Source organism: Ranitomeya imitator, chromosome 3, assembly GCF_032444005.1.
Source record: "Ranitomeya imitator isolate aRanImi1 chromosome 3, aRanImi1.pri, whole genome shotgun sequence".
NCBI lineage: Eukaryota > Metazoa > Chordata > Amphibia > Anura > Dendrobatidae > Ranitomeya > Ranitomeya imitator.
Genome location: NC_091284.1, coordinates 31027299 through 31055011, shown reverse-complemented (window position 1 = coordinate 31055011; position 27713 = coordinate 31027299). Strand labels below are relative to the sequence as shown.

Sequence of the window (27713 nt, the reverse complement as noted above, 5' to 3'; positions counted from 1 at the left end):
GGTAAATCTGACAGGGAGAAGGACTTGGGGATCCTAGTTAATGATAAACTTACCTGGAGCAGCCAGTGCCAGGCAGCAGCTGCCAAGGCAAACAGGATCATGGGGTGCATTAAAAGAGGTCTGGATACACATGATGAGAGCATTATACTGCCTCTGTACAAATCCCTAGTTAGACCGCACATGGAGTACTGTGTCCAGTTTTGGGCACCGGTGCTCAGGAAGGATATAATGGAACTAGAGAGAGTACAAAGGAGGGCAACAAAATTAATAAAGGGGATGGGAGAACTACAATACCCAGATAGATTAGCGAAATTAGGATTATTTAGTCTAGAAAAAAGACGACTGAGGGGCGATCTAATAACCATGTATAAGTATATAAGGGGACAATACAAATATCTCGCTGAGGATCTGTTTCTACCAAGGAAGGTGACGGGCACAAGGGGGCATTCTTTGCGTCTGGAGGAGAGAAGGTTTTTCCACCAACATAGAAGAGGATTCTTTACTGTTAGGGCAGTGAGAATCTGGAATTGCTTGCCTGAGGAGGTGGTGATGGCGAACTCAGTCGAGGGGTTCAAGAGAGGCCTGGATGTCTTCCTGGAGCAGAACAATATTGTATCATACAATTATTAGGTTCTGTAAAAGGACGTAGATCTGGGGATTTATTATGACGGAATATAGGCTGAACTGGATGGACAAATGTCTTTTTTCGGCCTTACTAACTATGTTACTATGTTACTTTATATCAGACCTGATGTTACGTGCGCCATCAGAAGCTTTGGACTCTGTGTCATTAGTATACTTAACAGTGTCCATGCGCTTGCATCTATCCTCTGTACTCTTGTTAGCACGCTGTTTGCGCTTACATGCGGCATCGGTGTCTTTTCGCTGTGCGTCATTGGTATACTTATTATCAGACCTAATCTTACGTGCGCCATCAGCAGCTTTGGGCTCTGTGTCATTAGTATCCTTACTATTAGAGCTCATGTTGGCAAAGCTAAACAGCTTTAAGCGTGGTGGTGGCAAACAACAGGTTAATAAGAGGCAGTGTCAGGTAGTAGGAAAATAGCCAGTTAATAATAGGCAATAGTTCTTTGCAGGAATGCAGATATTAATAAATAGGCAGTTTATATTGCAGAGAAATTGCTGGGCAATAATGGACAATGTCCTTATGTGGCAAATAATAGAGCAATATACCCAATGTGGTAAAGAAGAGGTTAATAAACGGCAGTCTCTCAGTATAACAGTCAGTGAATAATAGGCAGTATATGGAGAAAACACCAAACAAAAGTTCAAAATTGGTGTGAAAATGTCACTGAACCACTTCACAACTAAATATATATAGTTTTGGTAAATGGTATTATCATTTTTTTGACGAAATTCGGCAGGAGCTTGAAGAGCAACGTCACTGGGCCCGCCTCCACGCAGTAGAAACTTGCTGTGAGGTAAAAATTCAAAAATCACACCAAAATGGCGGGCGGAGTGTGTCACAGTACGGCACGTTTCTGATTGGTCGCTCGCAGCAGGCGGCAACCAATCAGACACTGGACACTGTTGACGTCACTTATCTCCGGACATTTAGCTCCGGACATTAGCTCCGGACATTAGCTCCGGACATTAGCTCCGGACATTAGCTCCGGACAGGAAGTTGGCACAAATTGCAGGAAGTAGTATTCTAGGCAATTATATATTAGATAATGTCAAATCTCACTTCACATTGAGCCATAGTCTAATAAACCGTAACAAAGCTGAAGTGTCCCAATGCTACATGTACATGATACTTCAGAAAAAAACCTCTCAAATGTCCTCAGTCTAAAGTAATCTTTGTTGTACAGTAAGTTACCAACATTTTCTGTGGCGTCACTTTTCCATCTGAAACTCGTATGTTTTACAGGATTTGTAACAGTTCATGAGATATTTTTAAATGGTTTTTGGTTGAAACAAAAGCGTCATATAAATGTACCCTGAGGAAAAGCTGTGACTAATGTGTGAATCCAAGACGTCACTTCAGGGCACAGAGGCGGCAGAGAAGGGGTTAAGAGGGATTAGTCACAGTTTCAGTTTCGTTTATTATGAATTGAATCTCTGCAGATGGAGAGGAGAATATAACCCCAGATACTGTGCAGATCTCCAGTCTACGGGAGACACCGAGCTCTTCATACCGGTAAGTGCCCGCACCTCCCTGTACCACCCCAGGACATAATACATTGGGCAGCAATTAGGGGCAGCAAACTATACAACCTGTCTTTATATCAGTAAGTGCAGCCTTTTGACTAATGCTCAGTTTCATTTGCACTCAGCTTTCCCCTGCCCTTCCACACTCTGCTCATATGCGAATGTCTTATATGTAGCAATAGATGCTCAGGAGAGCTGAGATATTCTGATAACATGTGATTCATCAGATTCGCTTGAATTTCCTGGAAGGAAAATTCTATTCACATCCTATTTATTTTACAAACATCACCTGTCTCCTGCTCTCTGCATGGCTTGCTCCCTCCGATCTCCCTCCCACCCCTCCCCATGGCTTGCTCCCTCCCACCCCTCCCCATGGCTTGCTCCCTCCCACCCCTCCCCATGGCTTGCTCCCTCCCACCCCTCCCCATGGCTTGCTCCCTCCCACCCCTCCCCATGGCTTGCTCCCTCCCACCCCTCCCCATGGCTTGCTCCCTCCCACCCCTCCCCATGGCTTGCTCCCTCCCCTCCCCATGGCTTGCTCCCTCCCACCCCTCCCCATGGCTTGCTCCCTCCCACCCCTCCCCATGGCTTGCTCCCTCCCACCCCTCCCCATGGCTTGCTCCCTCCCCTCCCCATGGCTTGCTCCCTCCCACCCCTCCCCATGGCTTGCTCCCTCCCACTACTAACCCCCACCCCTCCCCATGGCTTGCTTGCTCTCTCCCACCCACCCCTCCCCATGGCTTGCTTGCTCCCTCCCACTACTAACCCCCACCCCTCCCCATGGCTTGCTTGCTCCCTCCCACCCCTCCCCATGGCTTGCTTGCTCCCTCCCACCCCTCCCCATGGCTTGCTTGCTCCCTCCCACCCCTCCCCATGGCTTGCTTCCTCCCTCCCACCCCTCCCCATGGCTTGCTTCCTCCCTCAGATCTCCCACCCACCCCTCCCCATGGCTTCCTCCCTCCCACCCCTCCCCATGGCTTGCTTCCTCCCTCCCACCCCTCCCCATGGCTTGCTTGCTCCCTCCCACTACTAACCCCCACCCCTCCCCATGGCTTGCTTGCTCCCTCCCACCCCTCCCCATGGCTTGCTTCCTCCCTCCCACCCCTCCCCATGGCTTGCTTCCTCCCTCCCACCCCTCCCCATGGCTTGCTTCCTCCCTCCCCATGGCTTGCTTCCTCCCTCAGATCTCCCACCCACCCCTCCCCATGGCTTCCTCCCTCCCACCCCTCCCCATGGCTTGCTTCCTCCCTCCCACCCCTCCCCATGGCTTGCTTCCTCCCTCCCCATGGCTTGCTTCCTCCCTCCCACCCCTCCCCATGGCTTGCTTGCTCCCTCCGATCTAGCACCCACCCCTCCCCATGGCTTGCTTGCTCCCTCCGATCTCCCACTCACCCCTCCCCATGGCTTACTTCCTTCCTCCCACCCCTCCCCATGGCTTGCTTGCTCCCTCCCACCCCTAACCCTCACCCCTCCCCATGGCTTGCTTCCTCCCTCCCACCCCTCCCCATGGCTTGCTTCCTCCCTCCCTCCCCCCCCTCCCAATTTTTTGCTTCCTCCCTCTCTCCCCATGGCTTGCTTCCTCCCTCCCTCCCACCCCTCCCCATGTCTTGCTTCCTCCCTCCCTCCCACCCCTCCCCATGGCTTGCTTGCTCCCTCAGATCTCCCACCCACCCTTCCCATGGCTTGCTTGCTCCCTAAGATCCCCCACCCACCCCTCCCCATGGCTTGCTTTCTCCCTCAGATCCCCCACCCACCCCTCCCCATGGCTTGCTTGCTCCCTCAGATCCCCCACCCCTCCGCTTGGCTTGCTTCTATCCTGAGATACTCACCAGATCCTCTCCATGGTTCGCTTCCTCCCTCAGCCTCCATCATGTCCTTCCAATTGCTCTCTTCCTTTCTCAACTTCCCACAAGTTCCTCCCTTTTGCTTGCATCCTCTCTCAGATCCCCACCCAGCCCTCACCATGGCTTGCTTCCTCCTTCAGCTCCTCACAAAGTTCTCCCCTTGGCTCACTTCTTCCCTCAAATCCCCCCCATGGCTAGTTTCCTCCCTTAGACCCTTACCATATCTTCCCCATGGCTTGCTTTCTCCCTCAGCCCCTTTGATGCTCTTCCTTCCTTAGCTTTGTACAAGTTCCTCCCCTTTTCTCACTTCCTCCATCACATCCCAACCTGCTCCTCCCCATTGCTTGCAATCACCCTCAGCCCTTCACCTAGTCTTACCAATGTCTTGCTTTCTCCCTCAGGCCCTCACCATGTCTTTCCCATGGCTCACTTCCTGCCTCCAATCCCCACCACGTCCTCCCCATGGATCACTTCCTCCCTCAGCCTCTCATCCAGTACTCCCCAAGGCTTGTTTCCTCCATCAGCCCCCACTATGTTCTTCTCATAACTCGCTTCCTCCCTCAGCTCCACACCTGGTCTTCCCCATGGCTTGCTTCCTCTCTTTGCTTTCTACCTGCTCCTCCCCATGGCTTGTTTCTTCTCTTTCCTCAATAAGCGTTCCTACCCATAGCTCATTTGCTTCCTCACCCAATACTCCTCATGGCTCATTTCCTCTCTCAGCTCCCCACCTGATCCTCCCCATGGCTCGCTTTCTCCCTCAGTTTCCCGCAAGGTCCTTCCTATGGCTCACTTCATTCCTCTGACTTTTGATTTGATTTGCGTCTTCATTCTTCAGTGCTTCTGGGAGAGATCTATGTCCGGCCCATAGATCTGAACACCTCATTTACATATTAAGGAAAATGAGAATTTTTCTGTAATAAGACATCTGATCACAGATATCAAGGTGTCATTTTATTCAATTTCCTATAACCTGCATAAACGGATTAGGAGGGTTGATCCTACTGACGGATTCCCTTTAAGGATGAAGCCAATTACGGTACATTTTTTGTGTTTTCGTCTTTTCCTCCTATTCTTCCAGAAGCCATAACATTTGTTTTTTTATTATTTTTTCCTTCTCTAGAGCCATACAAAGGCTTGTATTTTACAGGACAAATTGAGGTTTTGAATGACACCATTAATTTTACCATGTGACTTACTGGAAAACGAGAAAAAAATCCAACTGTGGTGAGGTTTCAAAAAATAAAAAAAAATAGGTGTTTCTCAATTTTTTGGGGCTTTATGGCGTTAATTGTGCTGTAAAAAATGACCTGATAACAGGATGCTACCAGGTCTGTACAATTACAACGATTCAATATATTTTCTTTTTATTTAGGCTGTGTGCTCACGATGAGTTTTTTGGTGAGTTTTTGATGCTGCATAATTTTCCTGTATCCGGAAGAATGCAGCATCTTACAGTCCCGACAATGACCTAATTTACTTAATTTATGGAATTGTGTGAGATCTTCTATTTTTCGCCCTTAACTGTCATTTTTATTGATACCATTTTGGGGTAGGTATCATTTTGATTGCTTCCTATTTCTTTTTTTGTTTATTTTTAATTAATGTAATTATTTATTTTGATAGATTGGCGTTTATTGGATAAAGCAAAACCACATGTTTATTTTTTTTTTTTTAATACGGAAAAAACAAGTGATTCAAATGTTTGTTTTTTTATGTTTTTAAAAACGTTTTCTTTTTAACAGTATTTTTTAGTCCCTATAGGGGACTTGATTCTGCATTCGTTCAGTCGCTTGTACTATATCCTGCAGCAACAGATTAATCTTGATAGGAGCAACATCATGCCGGGCATGTGAAACTTAAGTAGACCCCAGGCTACCATTGATTGCATTCCAGGGGGCAGGGCATTGGCATGTGGAACTGTACGCCTTCCGGTATGCACGTATTAAATTTGGGTTAAGAGTAATGGTTGCTGTTGAAGACAGATGCTGTGTAAAACAGCCGATGTCTGCCATTTATGGCGCCGTCTCATGTCCTATGCCCTCGTCATATAATCAAACCCGCTCTATCACGTAATAGCACATCATAGGGCGAGAACAGTTTAAAGGGGCTGTTAGGCTAAGAAAAACATAGCCACAACTGTCCACCGATTTTGAAGCAGACATTAACCACTGAATAGAGGCAATGAGAACCATGACTGACGGTGGTATCCAGATCAGGTCATCTGGAGGCGAAAATTATACTGTTTAATATTATTTCTCATGCCAATAGGCTTTGGTTGTGTTATGAGGGGTGTGATGAACCCACACTTCGCCACCCAGCCTGACGTCACTATTACATCAAAAGGATCACGTAGTGCTGCTTCCCCACTTTCACCAATGTGATGTTCTGCACCACCTGGAGACATGTAAGGTTAGCTTGGCACAGTTTTGCACAGATATCCCCTGTCCACACGTTCCAATGGAGGCACGAAGAGTGAGAGGATGTGGTCCACACAGTCACTGATGTGGCACCTTACTCGCTCACAACCCTGGCAGGCTGAGAGGCCCCTTTCACTAGCACCAGTGAAACAAGGACTGCCACCAGTTCCTTGTTAGATATAAGCTCGATCCATTAACGGAATTATATTGCACCAGAAACCAGCCCTAGTAGCATGAAAAGCTAAAATGAGAAACAGACATGTGGATTCATGGATCGAGATAAAAGAACAGCCCAAGGTTAAATTATATACTTAATCGCCTTAAGAGTACACTAGAGAATACGCTATATACACAATGGACTATGGACTATGCAAATGCAATAGTGGTAGGATAAAAGATAAGCAGATGGATCATATCAATTACCGGTTTGATGTTAGGCCATGTGTGCCCTGGGCCACAGGGGGCATGAGCTGCCAGCTAGTTCCTCATTCCTTCACAGCACGTTACTCAATGTGGCCCCCACTATTGAAGTTAACAGCAAACATACCAGACAGGTAGCCCACATGGCCTTACACTAGTCTTTATCCCTTTGGGTCACTCCCCTCCTGCCCCCTGGGCTGAACTGAAATCACCTACCCTTGATTTTAGCAGCTAAAAACTCCAAAATCGAAGATGGGTCATAACTCCTTAACGGACAATTCTAGGGATGCGGTTTTGGCGCCATCACATCCAGCCAGGCACCTGCTATATGTTCAGACCAAACACTGCTTTGATGCCTGGGTCTTACTAGCCATTCTATATATCTCCCTACCTTGTGGTGTTAGAACGGATCGAGACCTTGGAAGGTGTTCGGTTTGGTCCAGAGATCTCAAAAATGTAACCGGTGTGTGACCGGGATGTAGGATAAGTCCATATTCTCCTTATAAAATCATGGCTGACTCAAAAAAGCAGTTAGACTGCATGGTATCTATTTTTCAAGCAAGCCTTTTGTTCTGAGCTTAGCTGTCTCGAGGTGTGAGTTAGGTGTCCTGTTACAACTGCACATCGGAAGGAGGTTTTATAATCCCATGCCAACTAGGATACAAATGATTGACATGAAATTATATCTCCAATATTCTTCACAGGGGTACATGTGTTGTGGGGGTTTGTTTGCCATTCCGCCCTAGTCCGCACGTTGCTAATACCTTAACATCAGTGACTATCCTCACATCTCTCACCTGCAGCAGTGATTCTGTGGAAATGGAGCAGAGGATGGCCTAGATTCGCCTGCAGGCAGAAGGAGGATTCATGGATTGGCTTACGTCCCAGCTGTCTCATGGCAAAAAACCTCCTGCAACTAACAACCACCCTGAAGACGACTCCATATATGTCAAGTCTAGCACCATCGGGACAACAAGTAAGCCACATTCATCAGTACACCACAGCTCCAGTTCTTCCCAAAAGGCCCAAAAGAAGAGGTCCTCCAGGAGACAAAGGAGCACAAGTTCAAGTGCCACCCACAGCAGAGCAGAAGAAACAGACCATGCCTGCCGGAATGCCACTGCCATTGAGCCCAATGCCTGCAGCCAATATCAATATCCAGCTTCTCCCAGTGATGACCAAAACCAGCACCAACTGGAGCCAGGGGAAATTCCAGAGGAGAGAAACAACAATTATTGCGACAATAGACCCCACTCATACAGTCCTGGTAATCTGGAGCCAGGGGAACTTCCAGAGGAGAGAAGCCGCAGATATAGTCACAATAGACCACACTCAAAAGGTACTGATAATCTGGAGCCGGATGATTGTTTGGAGAAGAGAAGCCACAGGTATTACAACAAAAGATCACACTCATATGGTCCTGGTGATCTGAATTCCAGGGAGTGTGTAGAGGAGAGAAGCCGAAGGTATTACAACAAAAGTCCACACTCACATGGTCCTGGTGATCTGGGGCCCAGGGAGAGTCCGGAGGAGAGAAGCCGCAGGTATTACAACAATAGATTACACTCACATGGTCCTGGTGATCAGGGGCACAGGGAGAGTCCGGAGGAGAGAAGCCGCAGGTATTACAACAATAGATCACACTCACATGGTCCTGGTGATCATGGTCCCAGGGAGAGTCCGGAGGAGAGAAGCCGCAGGTATTACAACAATAGATCACACTCACATGGTCCTGGTGATCAGGGGCACAGAGAGAGTCCGGAGGAGAGAAGCCGCAGGTATTACAACAATAGATCACACTCACATGGTCCTGGTGATCAGGGGCCCAGGGAGAGTCCGGAGGAGAGAAGCCGCAGGTATTACAACAATAGATCACACTCACATGGTCCTGGTGATCAGGGGCACAGGGAGAGTCCGGAGGAGAGAAGCAACAGATATTACAATAGACTCAATCCATATGACACTCATAATCAGGGGTCCAGAGAGAGTCCTGAAGAGAAAAGCCACAGATATTACAACAAAAGACCCCACCGGTATGGCACTGGTGATCCAGAGTCAAGAGAGAGTCTGGAGGAAAGAAGCCGCATGATTTGCAAAAAAAGACCCCACCCTTATGACGATAACAGCATTGGAAGGCCAGGCATCAACTACAGGTCACCAACACCACAACGGCCTCATACACAGGACAGGTCACTGCACCATAGCTCTTCCAAACCTCCTTTTCGCTACTTTGGCAGACTCCGTGAGGATCGTCCTATGCCGGCATCCACTTCACCTGATTTGGCCTCCAGCAGCAGCTGCACTGAGCCAAAGTCTACACCGCCAAGGTCCCCGCCTCACAGACATCAATACAGATCCCCGACTCATGGGCGGAAAACAAAATCCCCACATCAGAGACGGCAGAATAGATCTCCACATGGACCTTCCCGTACCAGATCTAAATCTCCTCAGTCTTGGGTCTCTGGGGCTGAATATTATGTGCGTGCCCCTATGGCTTTCAGCCCCAGCACTGTGGAAAGTGCCAGCCAGCATTGTGGGTCTGGTACAACCGGAGCTCACTCAGCATCAGGATCACCGTCTGAACTTCTAATGGGTGAGTGTGACTGGAGAAATGTTTAAGGGTAAAGGATAGGGTCACCTAGCACTGAAGATGTCTGACAGGATAATCAATAAGTTGTAAGCTCCAGAATTCCTCCTAGTCATCCATGAACCCAAAAATTGTTCTGTAGTCCTTAATAATGGCCCTGAACACATGTGGGACAGACTATTCAGGTGTTCCAGAGACACTCACATGGACGAGGTAAAACAGATACCACATGCAATAGGAAGCTAGTTGCATGGTTTTTCAATACTTGCTAGTACTTTGTGCAAATGATTCCAAGTGCAAAGATCTGCACAATTTCTTCTATGATGACGTGATACAGTGTGCCTGCAAAATATATGGGGCATCCCATTGATACAGATATGACGAACAGTTTGAAAAACATAGGACATGTAGACTGCAGCTGACATGGACAGCCAGGATGTACCGTAAGTATGTGGCTCTTAGTTATCACCCTAGTCATGGGCCGTTGCCCTTGTTGAAGAACGGGCCCAAGTATCGTGTACCTTTGGTGGAGGCATCTGTTGGCTTTTCAATGAGCACTGTTGGAGATGATACACAGTTTGTAGGTGAACACATAAGCGTTCCCACTACGTGGGAGCTCACTCTGCAGTACACTGTTTTCAAAGAAGCCAAATATGCCGAAGAAGGAGGATGCCAAAGATATGCCTAACAATGGCTAAAGACATTGTCCATTACTTTACCAGTGATCACTTATCCTTAGGATAGGGCAGCAATATCTGATTTTTTGGGGTCCGACACCCGGCACTCCTGCCGATCGGCTGTTGGCGGCCGCCAGCCATAAATGCTCACTTGCGCAGCTGGCCGTCTTCTGATAGTGGCCGCGGCTGGGTACTGCACAGCCACCTCCTATTGATTTGAAAAAGAGGCGGTGCCGCAGCCACTACCAGAAAACAGAGAAGCTCCACAAATGAGAATTTACGGCCACCAACATCAATGATAAAGTAGGGGACAACCTCTTTAAGTCAATATCCTAGAAAGTGGGATGCTAGAAGTTCTGAATATGGATTTTTAGAATGGTATTGATCAGGCTCAGGCCTCTTGGGGTCAGCTCTACAGTTGGATTGGTGGCAGAAGGTTAGGCAAAAGTGCAATCTTTGAGAAGCTATCCTCGATGTGGTACCAAAAACAGGTTCATGACACATCAATCTCTTTGCTATGACACTTTAGTCTTTCTTTAATCCTTTTAGATTGTGGATTACCTTGGGCTGTAAAAGGCATGTCCAAAAAACACAGCTGCTTTCTTTCCGAATTGCGCTAACTGTAAACCTAGATTGTGTCTGGTATTGTAACTCAGCCCCATTGAAGTGCGTGCAGCTAATCTGTAATACCAGACACCACCCATGGTCACAGATGGTACTGTCTGTGAAAGAAAGAAATAAAAGTTCCCGAAACATGTGAGGTGCTTCATCCAACTTGTCCAACTTGGAGAGCTCTTCAGTTGTGATACATGACCAGCAGATGACAAAAAAATGGCATGGCTCATAAAGAAGACCCCTGATTTAATTAAGAGCCCGGACAAGACTACATACTTACCCTCCTCGTTCCCGGGTTACACTTTATTATTATTATTATTTATTATTATAGCGCCATTTATTCCATGGCGCTTTACATGTGAGGAGGGGTATACATAATAAAACAAGTACAATAATCTTGAACAATACAAGTCACAACTGGTACAGGAGGAGAGAGGACCCTGCCCGCGAGGGCTCACAATCTACAGGGGATGGGTGAGAATACAGTAGGCGAGGGTAGAGCTGGCCGTGCAGCGGTTTGGTCAATCGGTGGTTACTGCAGGTTGTAGGCTTGTCGGAAGAGGTGGGTCTTCAGGTTCTTTTTGAAGGTTTCGATGGTAGGCGAGAGTCTGATATGTTGTGGTAGAGAATTCCAGAGTAGGGGGGATGCATGAGAGAAATCTTGTATGCGATTGTGGGAAGAGGAGATAATAGGGGAGTAGAGAAGGAGATCTTGTGAGGATCGGAGGTTGCGTGCAGGAAAGTACCGGGAGACGAGGTCACAGATGTATGGAGGAGACAGGTTGTGGATGGCTTTGTATGTCATGGTTAGGCTTTTGTACTGGAGCCTCTGGGTGATGGGGAGCCAGTGCAGGGATTGACAGAGGGGAGACGCCGGGGAATAGCGGGGGGACAGGTGGATTAGTCGGGCAGCAGAGTTTAGAATTGATTGGAGGGGTGCAAGAGTGTTAGAGGGGAGGCCACAGAGCAGGAGGTTACAGTAGTCAAGGCGGGAGATGATGAGGGCATGGACTAGGGTCTTTGCAGATTCTTGGTTTAGGAATGTGCGGATCCGTGAAATATTTTTGAGTTGGAGGCGGCAGGAAGTGGAAAGGGTTTAGATATGTGGTTTAAAGGAGAGATCAGTGGCAAGGATTACCCCAAGACAGCGGGCTTGTGGGACTGGGGAGAGTGGGCAGCCATTTACTGTAATGGATAGGTTCGTTGGGGAGGTCGTGTGAGATGGGGGAAAGATGATGAATTCTGTTTTGTCCATGTTAAGTTTTAGAAATCTAGTGGAGAAGAAGGATGAAATAGCAGACAGACATTGAGGGATTCTGGTTAGTAGGGAGGTGATATCTGGTCCAGAGATGTAGATCTGTGTGTCGTCAGCATAGAGATGATACTGAAAGCCGTGAGATTCTATGAGCTGGCCCAGGCCAAAGGTGTAAATGGAGAAGAGCAGGGGTCCTAGAACTGAACCTTGCGGGACTCTGACAGATAGGGGGCGAGGTGAGGAGGTGGTGTGTGAGTGGGAGACGCTGAATGTACGGTCAGTTAGGTATGATGAGATCCAGGATAGGGCCAATTCTGTGATTCCAAGGGATGAGAGGGTCTGCAGCAGCAGGGAATGGTCCACTGTGTCGAAGGCAGAGGACAGGTCCAGGAGGAGGAGGACAGAGTAATGTCGCTTGCTCTTGGCGGTTAATAGGTCATTGGTGACCTTAGTTAGGGCAGTTTCAGTGGAGTGGTGTGACCGGAAGCCTGATTGAAAGCGGTCGAAGAAGGAGGAGGAAGATAGATGGGAGGACAGTTCAAGATGGACATGTTCCAGTAGTTTTGAGGCAAAGGGGAGAAGTGATATAGGGCGATAGCTAGATACAGAGGATGGGTCAAGAGAGGGCTTTTTGAGGATAGGTGTGATTGAGGCATGTTTAAAGCTTGAGGGGAAAATGCCAGTTGTTAGTGATAGGTTGAAGAGATGGGTTAGGGTTGGGATGAAGACTGTGGTGAGGTTTGGGATGAAGTGAGATGGGAGTGGGTCAAGTGCACAGGTGGTGAGATGCGATCTTGAGAGTAGAGTGGAGAGTCCGTCTTCTGTAATGGTGGAGAAGTTGGTTTTGGAGGTGGAGGGCTGGGTAGTTGGGAGGAAGGGTTCTGGGGGTTGTTTACTAAAACTGTCTCTGATGTTCTCAATTTTCTGCTTGAAAAATGAGGCAAAGTCTTCAGCTGAGATGAGTGGGGAGGGAGGAGGTGCTGGGGGACGGAGGAGAGAGTTGAAGGTGTTGAATAACTGTTTGGGGTTGTGAGACAGGGAGGATATGAGAGATGAGAAGTAGGTTTGTTTTGCTGTGGCGAGCGTGGTTTTGAAAGTAGTGAGGGACTGTTTGAATGCGATGAAGTGCTCGATGGAGTGGGATCTTTTCCATCTGCGCTCAGCAGCTCTGGAAGCTCGCCTCAGTTCTTTGGTCATGCTGGTGTGCCAGGGTTGTCTGTTGATTTTGCGAGCTTTGGTATGTGTGAGAGGGGCAAGAGATTCCAAAGCTGCAGCTATTGTGGTGTTATATAGAGCGGCAGCATCATCCGCATTGTGTAGGGAGCTTATGTCTGTGAGAGGGAGGAGGGATTCAGAGAGTGAGTGAAGATCAAGGTGTTTAAGATTTCTGCGAGGGTGTGAGAGTTTGTGGGGTGGGGGTTGTAGACAAGGAGTGGAAAGGGAAGAGAATGTAAGTAGGTTGTGGTCAGAAAGAGGAAGAGGTGAGTTTGAGAGGTTAGATAGGGAGCAGAGGCGGGTGAAAATGAGGTCCAGTGTGTGACCATCTTTGTGGGTGGCTGTAGAAGACCATTGAGTGAGGCCAAAGGAGGAAGTGAGGGATAGAAGTTTAGTGGCAGCTGAGAGGGAAGTGTCAATGGGGATGTTGAAGTCGCCCATGATGATAGTGGGGATGTCAGCGGCGAGGAAATGGAGTAGCCAGGTGGTGAAGTGGTCAAAGAAGGTGGTAGCTGGCCCTGGGGGACGGTAGATGACAGCCAGTTGGAGGTTGGAGGGGGAGTAGATGCGCACAGAGTGCACCTCAAAGGAAGGGAGGGTATCAGAGGGTCGCAGTGGGATTGGGGTGAAGGAGCAGTTATCTGACAGGAGAAAACCAACTCCTCCGCCATGCTTGCTGCTGGGGCAGGGTGTGTGAGAAAGGTGGAAGCCACCGTAAGAGAGTGCCGCAGGGGAGGCTGTGTCAGAAGGGGTGAGCCAGGTTTCAGTGATCCCGAGGAAGGAGAGTTTGTTATTGATAAAGAGGTCATGGATAAATGAAAGTTTATTGCAGACAGAGCGTGCGTTCCATAGTGCTCCAGATAGGGAAATTGGGGGAGTGGGGCCTGGATGAATGGGTATGAGGTTACTGTGGTTGCGAGGACGTGTAGAGGATCGTGGCAGGGGATTAGAAATGAGTGTGGGGATGTGATGAGGAGGGCCAGGATTTGGGGATATGTCGCCAGCAATGAGGAGCAGCAGACTGAGCGTTAGAAGGTGTGAGCTGGATAGGTCATGATGTGGCCGTGTGTGTCTGGAGAGAAAGGATTGTATGTGGAGGAACAGTTCTGTGGAGGAGGTGAGATGGCTGGGGAGGATGGAGGAAGAAATGACTATTTCCTTACTGGGTGGAGGGACTACAGGAGATAGGAAGAAATAAAGTAGTATGGGGGTGAAAGAGAAAAGAAACCGAAACATTATAGTGGTTTTCTATTCCTTAGGGCAGTGAGAATCTGGAATTGCTTGCCTGAGGAGGTGGTGATGGCGAACTCAGTCGAGGGGTTCAAGAGAGGCCTGGATGTCTTCCTGGAGCAGAACAATATTGTATCATACAATTATTAGGTTCTGTAGAAGGACGTAGATCTGGGTATTTATTATGATGGAATATAGGCTGAACTGGATGGACAAATGTCTTTTTTCGGCCTTACTAACTATGTTACTATGTTACCTTCCAGTCAATTCCAGTCCAATTCTAGTCTAATTCATAGCAATTAAAAAACTGCAATTTCTAAGATGGTCAGACACGTCTGGTCAGACTCATGGCTTTGAATTTATGTGCACCTAAGGGCTTACAGCTGAGAGAGGGGATGTGGGCGTGTGTGTCCAGAGCACATGTTCACAGTTAAGCCAGGTCATAAAGAGGGGGTGGGGTAGATGGCCACTCAGGTATGCAAGGAAGAAGCAAGAGAGGAGTGAAGTACGAATGGATAGAAAATAACGGGTAAGCAAAGCATGCCATGTGGGAATTAAATGCACTTCATATAGACAGAAAGCAGGAAAGCTGAGTGAATCATACCAGGTGGGAATTATATGCACTTCATATAGACAGACAGAGCAGGAAAGCTGAGTGAATCATACCTGTGGGTAGACAAAAGAAATGGATTAGATGATACAGGTGGTGATGAGGATGATGAAAGTACAGCAGTGATGAATGGTCAAATGCCCCATGGAATTCTAGTCTAATTCATAGCAATTAAAAAACTGCAATTTAAAAATGCAATTTCTAAGATGGTCAGACACGTCTGGTCAGACTCATGGCTATGAATTTAGCCATCCATCCATCCATCCATCACAAGCACAGACCCCAAACCAGAGCCCTAGACATATACAGACCCAAAACCAAACTCTGCAAATACTCACCTCTCACCATTCCCACCATACTTGAATGTAATCCGTTCTCGGTGAAGATCTGTAATTTGCTACATCAATCAGCCCAATAGTCGTTGAGTAAAATGGCAATGCGCTTGTGTTACTCCAGCTCCATTTAAATGGAGGATACACGATTCCTGATCTCATGATTCGAGGTGAGATCTCCAGAAATCACACATCGCTGACGTATCTACGGCAATTTTGTTTGTTGGCCAACCTCTTCACAGGTATTGTCCCATGAGTGCCATTTATTACCAATCCACATGATGTCCCATCACTAGAGGCTCTAACAATAGGAAACCACCATTTACAGTAACGATAAATCCCAAGCCTCTGGGTTCTACTCTTTTTTTTATGGCGACATGAGGGTGTTTGGATAGGTGATTGAGTGGCTTAGACATCTGCATCACTGCTAAATTTAAATTCAACAGGACGGACGGGTACAAGGCTCTCCATTCATCCAGCCATCCATAGGGAACATCACACGTTCTCTTTTATTATCAATGCATGAATAGGACATATAATCAAGTTTATTAGGTTATTTCGGAGTCATCTCATGAGAAATAGATCTTTGTAACATGGGGTTGTCTTCAGCTGGATCTTTAGGTCCCATTATTATGTAAGAGCCTGGTGGATCCCCTATTACTCTGAAGGACCAGTTTGATCCTTGTGTAGATCAGAATTACCATCCTCATGAATATCTCCATACTTACGAGCTTGTGTGCTGGTCCATATCTGGTTAATACAAACCATAATGAAGAGAAGTGTCAAAATTCTGGTCCCTTCACGGACCCTTAGCCATTACAAAAGGTGTTTTTTTGTCATCAACTGTCTTTCCAAAATCAGATACTTATTTGTTGTTGTTTTTTAGACGACATAATGCAGACTAATGAAAATGGATTCGTCTTTACGATCGGCTCTCCGTCCTCCTTTGGGTCATTACCTGCTACTCAACCGGTAGCTAGCTCACTCTTCATGCAGCTGAAGCCAGAGGTGCCAGTGTCATCATTTTCATTCTCTAGCACAACACCAGCTCCTCCGCCATCCAACGGCCTGACGTTCTCACCACAGAATATATCTCCTGCACCATCTCCATGCCAAAACGAAAGCCCTCCAGCCCCGGTAGCAATTAAACCAATGGAGGATTTACCACCAGCTGCCGAGATATCATCACAGGACCCTATATCTAATGGAGGTAAACTATTATCTACACAACCCCGATGTATTATTTTTGTTGCTTAGAGTATATTTTAATAGATTTTGAACTTTCTGTGATTGTCTAGGTTCCTCTGCTGAGGTATCGGTGTCTGAAGGTGTCACAGTAAGTATATATCTGCATCCATTATATATTCATCACAATATAGTGATTGTGTCAAAATTATAGCATCTGGCCTCCCCAGGTGTCTTGAATTCAGTGAAATTGACCCCCAAATCCTCTCCTATCTTTGATCAAAATCTCGGAAAACAGCAGTAATTATAATATATATCTCTTTTGGTAGAAGGCATATAGTCAGCATGGCATTATTCAGCATTTAAAGGGATGTGATGGCGAGGAAATCCAGTGCAAACAAGCCATTCTGCATTGGCTAGAGCAGGAGTCTCAAACACGTGGTCCTTTGGTTCCTTTGGGTGACCCTTGGGCCCCAGAGACAACTGCATCCAGCGAGCCAGGGGCCACCAACATCAGTGCATCTTTACAACTGAATTTGCGTTCTCGGACGCACATCCGATTGAAATGTATTGTGGCTCAAAGACGGGTTCTCTGCACCGCAATACCAATACCAGCCACTGACCAATCAGAAGCCAGCAGCTGGCGTAGGCATCCCGGCGCTGCCGCACATGACATCAATCCTAAGTGCCGCGGCTGTGGAGGAGGCAGAGGACGATGGTCGCCGAGGGAACGAGATCAGGTGAGAAGGATTTATTTTTGTATGTGTTTGTAAAGAGCAGCGGAATGAGGACATTGTTGCAAGAAGGGGACAAGGATGGGAACATTTCAACATTTCTATAGGATGGGGAGATTACTACAGGACAGGATACATTATTACAGGTTGAGGGACATTATTACAGGGTGGTGATCATTATTACAAGCTTAGCGAAATTATTACAGGATTATTCCAGGACAAAGGGCATTATTACAAGCTTTGGGACATTATTACAGGACAGGGCATATTATTACAGGACAGGGGACATTACTACAGGCTGAGGGACATTATTACAGGATGGTGATCATTACTACAAGCTTAGGGAAATTATTACAGGATTACATTATTACAGGACAAAAGGCATTATTAAAAGCTTGGGGATATTATTGCAGGACAGGGCATATCATTACAGAGTGAGGGACATTATTACAGGGTGAGGTACATTACAGGACAGGGAACATTATTACAGGACAGGGGACATTACTGCAAGGTGAGGGACATTATTACAGAACAGGGGACATTACAGGACAGGGGACATTATTACAGGTTGAGGGACATTACTACAGGTAAGGGAACATTATTACAGAGCAGGGGACATTACAGGACAGGGGATATTAATATAGGCTCAGGGACATTATTACAGGCTAATGGATATTGTTACAGGCTGCAGGACATTATTACAAAATGGGGCATTGCTACAGGACAGGGGACATTATTACAGAACATGGGATATTACAGGACAGGGGACATTATTACAAGCTCAGGGACATTATTACAGAGCAGGGGACATTATTACAGAACATGGGATATTACAGGACAGGGGACATTATTACAAGCTCAGGGACATTATTACAGGACAGGGGACTTTATTACAGAACATGGGATATTACAGGACGGGACATTATTACAAGCTCAGGGACATCACAGGACAGGGGACATTATTACAGAACATGGGATATTACAGGACAGGGGACATTATTACAAGCTCAGGGACATTATTACAGGACAGGGGACATTATTACAGAACATGGGACATTACAGGACAGGGGACATTATTACAGAGCATGGGACCCTATTACAGGACAGGGGGCATTATTATAGAGCATGGGATAGGACGGGACATTATTACAAGCTCAGGGACATTATTACAGGACAGGGGACATTGTTACAGAACATGGGACATTACAGGACAAGGGACATTATTACAAGCTCAGGGACATTATTACAGGACAGGGGACATTATTACAGAACATGGGACATTACAGGACAGGGGATATTATTACAAGCTCAGTGACATTATTACAGGACAGGGGACATTATTACAGGACAGGGGACATTATTACAGAGCATGGGACAGGACAGGGGACATTATTACAAGCTCAGGGACATTATTATAGGACAGGGGACATTGTTACAGGACAGGGGACATTATTACAGAACATGGGACATTACAGGACAGGGGACATTATTACAAGCTCAGGGACATTATTACAGGACGGGACATTATTACAGAGCATGGGACATTACAGAACATGGGACATTACAGGACAGGGGATATTATTACAAGCTCAGGGACATTATTACAGGACGGGACATTATTACAGAACATGGGACATTACAGGACAGGGGACATTATTACAAGCTCAGGGACATTATTGCAGGACAGGGGACATTATTACAGAGCATGGGACATTACAGGACAGGGGACATTATTACAAGCTCAGGGACATTATTGCAGGACAGGGGACATTATTACAGAGCATGGGACATTACAGGACAGTGGACATTATTACAGAACATGGGACATTACAGGACAGGGGACATTATTACAAGCTCAGGGACATTATTACAGGACGGGACATTATTACAGAGCATGGGACATTACAGAACATGGGACATTACAGGACAGGGGATATTATTACAAGCTCAGGGACATTATTACAGGATGGGACATTATTACAGAACATGGGACATTACAGGACAGGGGACATTATTACAAGCTCAGGGACATTATTGCAGGACAGGGGACATTATTACAGAGCATGGGACATTACAGGACAGGGGACATTATTACAAGCTCAGGGACATTATTGCAGGACAGGGGACATTATTACAGCATGGGACATTACAGGACAGTGGACATTATTACAGAACATGGGACATTACAGGACAGGGGACATTATTACAAGCTCAGGGACATTATTAGAGGACGGGACATTATTACAGAGCATGGGACATTACAGAACATGGGACATTACAGGACAGGGGATATTATTACAAGCTCAGGGACATTATTACAGGACGGGACATTATTACAGAACATGGGACATTACAGGACAGGGGACATTATTACAAGCTCAGGGACATTATTACAGAGCATGGGACATTACAGGACAGGGGACATTATTACAAGCTCAGGGACATTATTGCAGGACAGGGGACATTATTACAGAGCATGGGACATTACAGGACAGTGGACATTATTACAGAACATGGGACATTATTACAGAACATGGGACATTACAGGACAGGGGACATTATTACAGAACATGGGACATTACAGGACAGCGGACATTATTACAGAACATGGGACATTACAGGACAGGGGACATTATTACAGAACATGGGACATTACAGGACAGGGGACATTATTACAGAACATGGGACATTACAGGACAGGGGACATTGTTACAGGACAGGGGACATTATTATTGGATGTAACCCAGAATTACTATATAGGGCTAATTGTAAAACTATATATTACTGTATGGGGGGTAAAAAAGGAAAAAATAAAAAAAAATAAAGAATAATATTTGGCCACTAAAAAAAATATTTGGCCACTAAAAATTCTATTTTATGTAAAAATGGAAGTAATAGAGAAGACCTGTACCATAACTGTTGAGTCCTCTTCCGTCCCTGGCTTCCTGGATTGAGGAATCCAAGTAAATGACACGCAGCACAAAGGTTGTGTGTTCATAAACAGGGGTAGCCCCGGAGCACGCCTGCCTCACTGGGCGCTGCCCCTTCTTTATATAGTAAGAAGTTAGGCATTTACAGACATGCGCACAAGCGCTCATATTTCATAATCACTTACAAAGCAAATCTATACTAGTGAAAAGTTACAATATCTGGTATGTGGGTGAAAGGCTACAATATCAAGGAGAAATGCGCGCGTGATTACTTCTATAAAAGGAAATGTCAAGTTTGCTGTGCAGAAGCAGATTTCATCTGGGAGACAAAATGGATCCTTTGGTTCAGTCTGGTCTCCACAATAACCCACATGATAAACACAAGTAAAGAGAATAAAACATGTAAAAAAAAGATGATAAAAAAGTCATCTAGAAAAATACTGGTATCACTGAAAAAGTAATCTGCTCCCACAAAGAAAGCGACCAGGACTAGGGAAGCCAAGTCACCAAGTCAATCTTTGCTCCGTGTGAAGGTGGGTCCAGCTACTGTACAACATGAGCAGATGCCTTCACTAGGGTTGAGAAGGGAACATGGCAGAGCTTTGGGTGGTTGCACCTTACATATGACATGTGGCAGGCATATAAGCGTGGCATTTTGGCTGACACTTGGTAAGGTGGATGTGTTTGGCCCTGCAGTTGTTTGCAGACGTGATTTTCACTGGCTACCATCTGACTTAGGATAAAAGCTACTGGCTACCATCGAAAGTCATATTTACCAACTACTTCAAAGAAAAAAATGGATGGGGCTTATTTTCTGGGCCTTCCTAGGCGGATTGCGGTGGAACGTGAAATTTCCTTTGGATTCACAATCGAATGTGTAAGATATGTCCTTTTATCAAAGGGTCTGATATGGAACAGGGGCATAACTATAGTAGGTGCAGGGGCTTCAGAGCCTAAAAAGTTCTGATTGGCCCATATATAAAGACCAACAATACAGAAGTCCCAGGATAGTTGGGGGCCGGGCTGGAGGTTTTGTATTTGGGCCGACGATCTTCAGGTTACTCCACTGATTTGGAGGTCTTATATAGGATCGTAATTCCCATGAATATCACAGATTATTCTCAGCTAACTTACTTTTTTTTATTTTTTATTGAAGGCCCAACCTGAAAACCTCCTAGCACAACAATATGAAAACAAGATCCGTCCGTGCATTGATCTTATTGACTCCCTGAGGTCCTTGGGGGTGGAGAAGGATTTGGGATTACCAGCGATCGCTGTGATCGGTGATCAGAGCTCTGGGAAAAGTTCAGTTCTGGAGGCTTTGTCAGGAGTCAACCTTCCCAGAGGCAGCGGTGAGAATCGGGTCACAGTATTACATGTGGATGTGGTTTGCTCATATGATATCCATATATCTAAATACATGTAACATTACATGACCAAATCTTATCAATTTCAGAAAGAAGGAAAAGTTGGCAACAGCATTTGTATAGGATATAACATGTATTTGATGTTTTTATTTATATGTGGTCGGTCTGGAAACTGCCAAAGGTAAAGTCAAGGTTAAAGGGATATGTTCGTGACGCCACCTGTGGTATTCGGTCAGGGTGACCGACGCTGCTTTAAGGGGTCCACTGGGGTGATGTTATGGCAGCTAGATGGTATACCTTCCCACAGGTGAAGTGTGTCCCCAGGGCTTCCCAGTGTGTAGATGGTGGATGGTGTGAGGTGCAGTGAAGAACGAGGACACAAGGTTGCAGTCTCTTTACCTTTACTGAAGGCTTCAGCATCCACAGTCCAGAGCACAGATCACAAGGCAGGCAGAGTCCAGCCGGTTTGGAGGCAAATCCAAAGTCCCCTTATCCAGGTAGAAATCAGTAGCCTTCCTCTAGCGCCGTGGTGTTGTAGTCCCTTACTGCTGAGCCTTTCATAAGGTCCTCACAGATGTCGTAGATGTTATGTCTCTCTCTCTCTGTCCCCCAGATGGATAGGACAAACCCGTATGACTGGTGGCTTGAGGCTTTATACAGGGACTCTATCATGCCCCGGCCTCTCATGGGTGCCACCTTGCCTCCTGGGTGTATGGGTGGATCAGTAACTTGCAATTAGCTGTCCTGCCGGTCTCTGGAGCAAGGCATAAAGGACTGTTGCTCCCTCGGTGTTCTGGCTACCGGGATCCTGCGCCTCAGAAGGAGGCAGCCTGTGTAGGGCAGAACTCCTTCTGGTATACACTCCTTTGCTATGACTTCTTCACCCTCTCTACAATACAGTTCTCTGTTCATATCCTTTCTTAGGAACTGCCGCACTCAGGGCAGGCACAGCTCCGTGTCCCTCTGTCTCAGCCTCTGACAGGCTCCCACCCCCGTCAGGGACCAACTACCTGAGCCAAGCTCAGCCAGCAACTGCCTAACTTCCTCCCCAGGCAACCAGTTTTACCTCAGTGTGAAGAGTTCCCTAATAAATAGGAGCATAGCTCCCCCTGGTGGCCTGGAGTGCGAAATGTGTTGCATGTTTGTGATACCTGGATTCGGTTGTCTTTCTTTTGCCTCCAAACGTAACATCACTCCCCCCTAGAGGAGAATGATATCACTGCAACGACCAGGACCCTGGGGCGCTGCATAAACCTAAAGTCTAACTTATCCTGAATAGCAATAGAAAAAGTCTCAGTCATTTTTTTGAGGTTCTAAAGGCTGAGATTGTCGTGGTCCCTATGACCTGCAAAACATTCTCCCAGGCAATGGCAGATCAGCGTCTTCCTTCAATTGCTTTTCACACAGTCAAATCATATTTATTTTCTGTCTGACATTATTGATTCTCTAAACCAAGCAAGAGTTGACCTCATCCCCTCCTAACTTGGGGAAAATTACCATAGATATTGTAATTATGTGAATGGAGCTCTTCGAGACCCATATGGATACCACTGCCCAAAACATGGTATAAACGTGTCTGTAAAAATAGTGAAAAATTACTGTAAAAATGATTTCATATCATATTGACCTCATTATTTCTGATCTACTATACAGGCATTGTGACAAGATGCCCTCTTGTACTCAAGTTGAAAAAATCCAAAAACGGTTCCCCATGGATAGGCAAAATAAGCTATCGAGACCAGAATGTGGAGCTAAAAACTCCAGGGGAAGTGGAGAAGGAGATCCGGAAAGGTAATGATCTAGGGGCAGCCATGAAATATGCTTATATTTATCGAACAGGCTTCAATCTGGAGTATAACTATAGATGGGACACGGATGACACTTGTCACTGGAGGCTCATTGCGTTCAACGACAAAATCGTACATTGTATGAATACAGAATTGTATGTTCTCCCTGTGTTTGCATGGGTTTCCTCTGGGTTCTCCGGTTTCCTACCACACTCCAAAGACGTACTGATAGGGAAATTAGATTGCGAGCCCCAATCGAAGACAGTAATGATGATGCCTATAACCCCTTCATGACATATAAACTTGCGTCATATGTCTTGTCCCTGCCTTTAATGCGAGCTCCCAAGCTGAGCCTGCATATTTCCCCTCACATGGCGGCTGATTTAATGTGGAGTGGAGATCCACCCACTGTCGTTAACCTGTCTTTGACAGCAGCATTTAACATGTGCCTCTGCATCATTCCAAACCCCCATCGGCATGCCCGTGACATGATCTTGGGGTGCCAATGGGTTGTCTTGACCGCTGGAGGTCTGCCGATCACCCCTGTGCCTGTCATTACGATTGTCTGTGAACACGGGCCTGAGGCTGACGTTCATATGAGATCATGATTTCTGAAATGTATAGTACAAGCGTCCGACCGCAGCTTCAAGTCCTCTAATGGGACTAATAAATACAGTAAAAAGTGGGAAAAAAGATTTTAAATTTATGACAAACACAAAAACACAAATGTCCAAATCACCCCTCTTTTGCTCCATTAAAAATTAAACAAAAAATATATATATATTTGGTATCACTGCATTTGCAAAAAGTCCAATCTGTCAAAATATAAATAAACTAATCCAATTGGAAAACAGCGTAACGAGAAAAAAAATGAATAAGCCAGAATTAATTTTTTTTTGGCCACCGCAAAGATACGATCAAAACATCATATCTGCCCCAAAAGTAAATATGGCAGCTCAGGACGAAAAAAATAAGCCCCCGCACATCCTCAGATCTCAAAAAATAAAAACTGTATAGATTTCGGAAAATGGTGACAAAAGCAAAAAAAAATATCTTTCATACAAATTTCTAAAACATTTTTCACCATTACATAGAAAGAAAGAAAAACTATACATGCGTGGTATCTGCGTACTCGTACTGGCCTGGAAAACCATAATGGCAGGTCGGTTTTACCATATAGTGAACATGCTAAATTAAAAACCCAGCAGACAATTATAAAATTGCACTTTTTTTGCAATATCAATGCACTTGGAATTTTGTATTCTCATTTTCCAGCACACTATGTGGTAAAATGAATGGTGTCATTCAAAAGTACAACTCGTCCTGCAAAAATAAGTGGAAAAATAAAAAAGTTGTAGCTCATGGAAGAAGGGGAGGAAAAGAGTCTCCACAAGATGGAACGATACCCCTTAGACTGGCTTCAGAGGCCTCTCAACCACCCAAATCAAACCTCTGCTTTGCACTGATGAGAAGCAAACTCCTCTAAACACATGTCAGCAAATAGAATTTCTGGTTTGGCTTCTTATCCCAAGTCATGTGGCAAGGCACGTTAAAAGGTCGAAATTGACTTTCAGGATTGCTAATCCCAATAGGTGGCACTTGAGTTCTAGACCTCTACCTCTCTGAAGAGGATTTTTGCATATTTAAAATCACAGAGGAGCATTGCAATGCCTATAAGTCTCCTTACACTGGATGGGCATTGCATGGCCTATAAGTCTCCTTACACAGGCTTTCCACTCTCCACAAGGAGAGACATTACCCCTTAGACCCGCTTTAAATATCACTAATTCTTAATCCAATCATTCAACATGGAAGAGCAGACTTTTATGGATGGCACAAAGCTGGGATCACTAATATATCCCATCTAATTCATAACACCAATAAAAAATTCTCTTCTTTACAGGAGCTAAGATCTAAGTCCCAAAAAATTGACATTCCAACCTTTGCCTATTTTCAAGCCTGCAGCTACATAAATTCGGTATTACCACATCTAGGTTCACAGAAAAACTGGAATCATAGAGGATAAATGATCTCTTTCCTGACACAAACAACGACATCTAGAGGACACACAACTCAACGTTATAAAGTGTTCTTGTTCAAAACTTTATTACTGGTCTTAAAAGATGACCGTGAGATATTCCAACCTTGGAAAAATCCACTATACTAACTTCACACCTAACATTTTCTGTTATTTTTGATGTCTTACAAGATAATAATCTCTTCTAGCCCAAAACCATATTGCCGGTCCTGGAAAAGGAGTCAGCCAAGATCTCATTACCCTTGAAGTAGTGTCTCCAAAGGTCCCAGACCTGACACTTCTCGATCTTCCTGGAATTACAAGAGTTGCTGTAGCGGATCAACCTCAAGATATTGGACAACAAGTAAGCAGAGTGACCTCAATCACAATTGTATTGTGGAAATCTTTCTAAGTATCGCAGGATGGATGGACATGTTACTGATCGGTAAATGATAACAATATGAAAACAAAATTTTCGAAGCACCTCGATTTCCCCGGTCTGGAGGCTCATCCACAAGCAGAAATCCCCTCACATCCAGCCTCGTCTGCTGTCACAGAGGTTATTAATAGTCATCTGAAGAAGGTTCTGCCACTGAATGCACTCTGCAAATTCATCAAGATCCGCTGCTGGCAGCACCATGTGTATCTGCGACCAATAGTGACTCAGATGTGCTTGATGGAGGACAAGTCCAAAGATGCTGCAGGTCATGAGTGCATGCTTAAGACTTACAGGTGGCTCATAGTAGCACGAGCACCATGTGGCCTGATGCTATCATGTTGAAAAACGGATCCCGGAACACTTTGGAGAAATGACCGTGCTACTTGTTCCACCACTAAATCAATGTAACACCGGAGCTGTTATTGTTCCTGGAATGAAGACCAGGGAGTCCATCTACATTATGCCACCACACACCATGATCCTGGAAGTAAGACCGGTGTGGCTATCATTCATGACGGCATCTACATGGGGTTGCCCATGTGGTCTCCAGGGCAATCTCTATTGTTGTATCCAAGACAAAAGTAGGACTCCTTGCTGAAGAAGACAGGCCTCTATTGCCATTTTGCTCTGGACCATGATGGCATTTGAGAGCAGTGGCATGAGATCAGTGGACACATTTAGCTGGACGTCTGGCTCATAGCCCAATATCGGACCAACACCTTCTGATGTTTTGCGTCAACACTGAAGCCTAAGGGTACCGTCACACAGTGGCATTTTGATCGCTACGACGGCACGATCCGTGACGCTCCAGCATCGTAACAATATCGCTCCAGCGTCGTAGACTGCGGTCACACTTTGCAATGTACAACGCTGGAGCGATAATTTCATGACGTATGTGCGATGTAGAAGCCGTTGGTTACTATGCGCACATCGTATACAATATCGTGCACACCTTTGTTACACCATGCGATCATGCCGCCACAGCGGGACACTAGACGACGAAAGAAAGTTTCAAACGATCTGCTACGACGTACGATTCTCAGCGGGGTCCCTGATCGCAGGAGCGTGTCAGACACTGCGAGATCGCTGGAACGTCACGGATATATCGCTGGAACGTCACAAATCGTGCCGTCGTAGCGATCAAAATGCCACTGTGTGACGGTACCCTTAGGCTTCATATTGTACATCCAATTTCACTTGCAGTGCAGAATGGATCAATCATGGAACCGGTGGTATGAACATTTTTCCAAAGTGTCTCAAGAGCCATTATTCAATACAATGCAAGATCTTGTGTTGCTCATGCAACTGTGAGCAGCTTGCGTGGCCTAAACATGCTCTTATGGCTGCAGCATCTCTGAACTTTTCTCCCATCGGGGACATAATTGATTGGTGATTTCACAGGAGCTGCCAGCAGCAGATTTTGATGATCTTCCCAAGTGCATTCAGCAGCAGGACCTTCCTCAGATGACCATTAACAACCTCAGTGATAGCAACCGAGGCTGGAAGTGCCAGGATTTCTGCATGTTGCACTCATACTCGAGATTGGAGAAATTGAGATGTTTTAAATTTTTTTTGCCATTTTTCATCATGTGCAGATCATTAATATGCTCATACATCCTGTGATTTCCATAATTCCATAACGTTTACTTTTTTGTGTTGTAATTCCAATACCCAGGAGTGGATTTGAATTTGCTCAGTGAGAGAACTTGGCAAGAACACGGTGGGCTAAATAATCTCTTACTGTTGCTATCTTTGGTCTCAAGTATCTGAAGAAACACTGTATGCACACAAAAAACCCATAAAGCAGAGACGTGGCATGATAAATGGACATTTAAATAAACAAACAAAGTGAGCTTTAAAGAATGAATCCTTATTAATTG

The 27713-nt window shown here is 45.8% G+C and overlaps 1 protein-coding gene across 2 annotated transcripts in view; it reads left to right on the top strand.

The window, feature by feature from the left end:
* The first annotated feature begins 1998 nt into the window (after positions 1-1998).
* The window catches only part of LOC138672580 (interferon-induced GTP-binding protein Mx2-like), a 44072-nt gene continuing 18357 nt past the window's right edge, over positions 1999-27713 (top strand). The window contains exons 1-6 of one of the 2 annotated variants that reach the window (XM_069760709.1): positions 1999-2161; positions 16261-16584; positions 16673-16710; positions 21380-21575; positions 23244-23381; positions 25604-25758. In XM_069760709.1, coding sequence (XP_069616810.1) covers positions 16269-16584; positions 16673-16710; positions 21380-21575; positions 23244-23381; positions 25604-25758 — 843 coding nt within the window. In that variant the 5' untranslated portion in view covers positions 1999-2161; positions 16261-16268. Of the gene's footprint in view, positions 2162-8930; positions 9447-16260; positions 16585-16672; positions 16711-21379; positions 21576-23243; positions 23382-25603; positions 25759-27713 lie in introns of those variants that run through there. The other variant, XM_069760708.1, reaches the window with a different exon arrangement.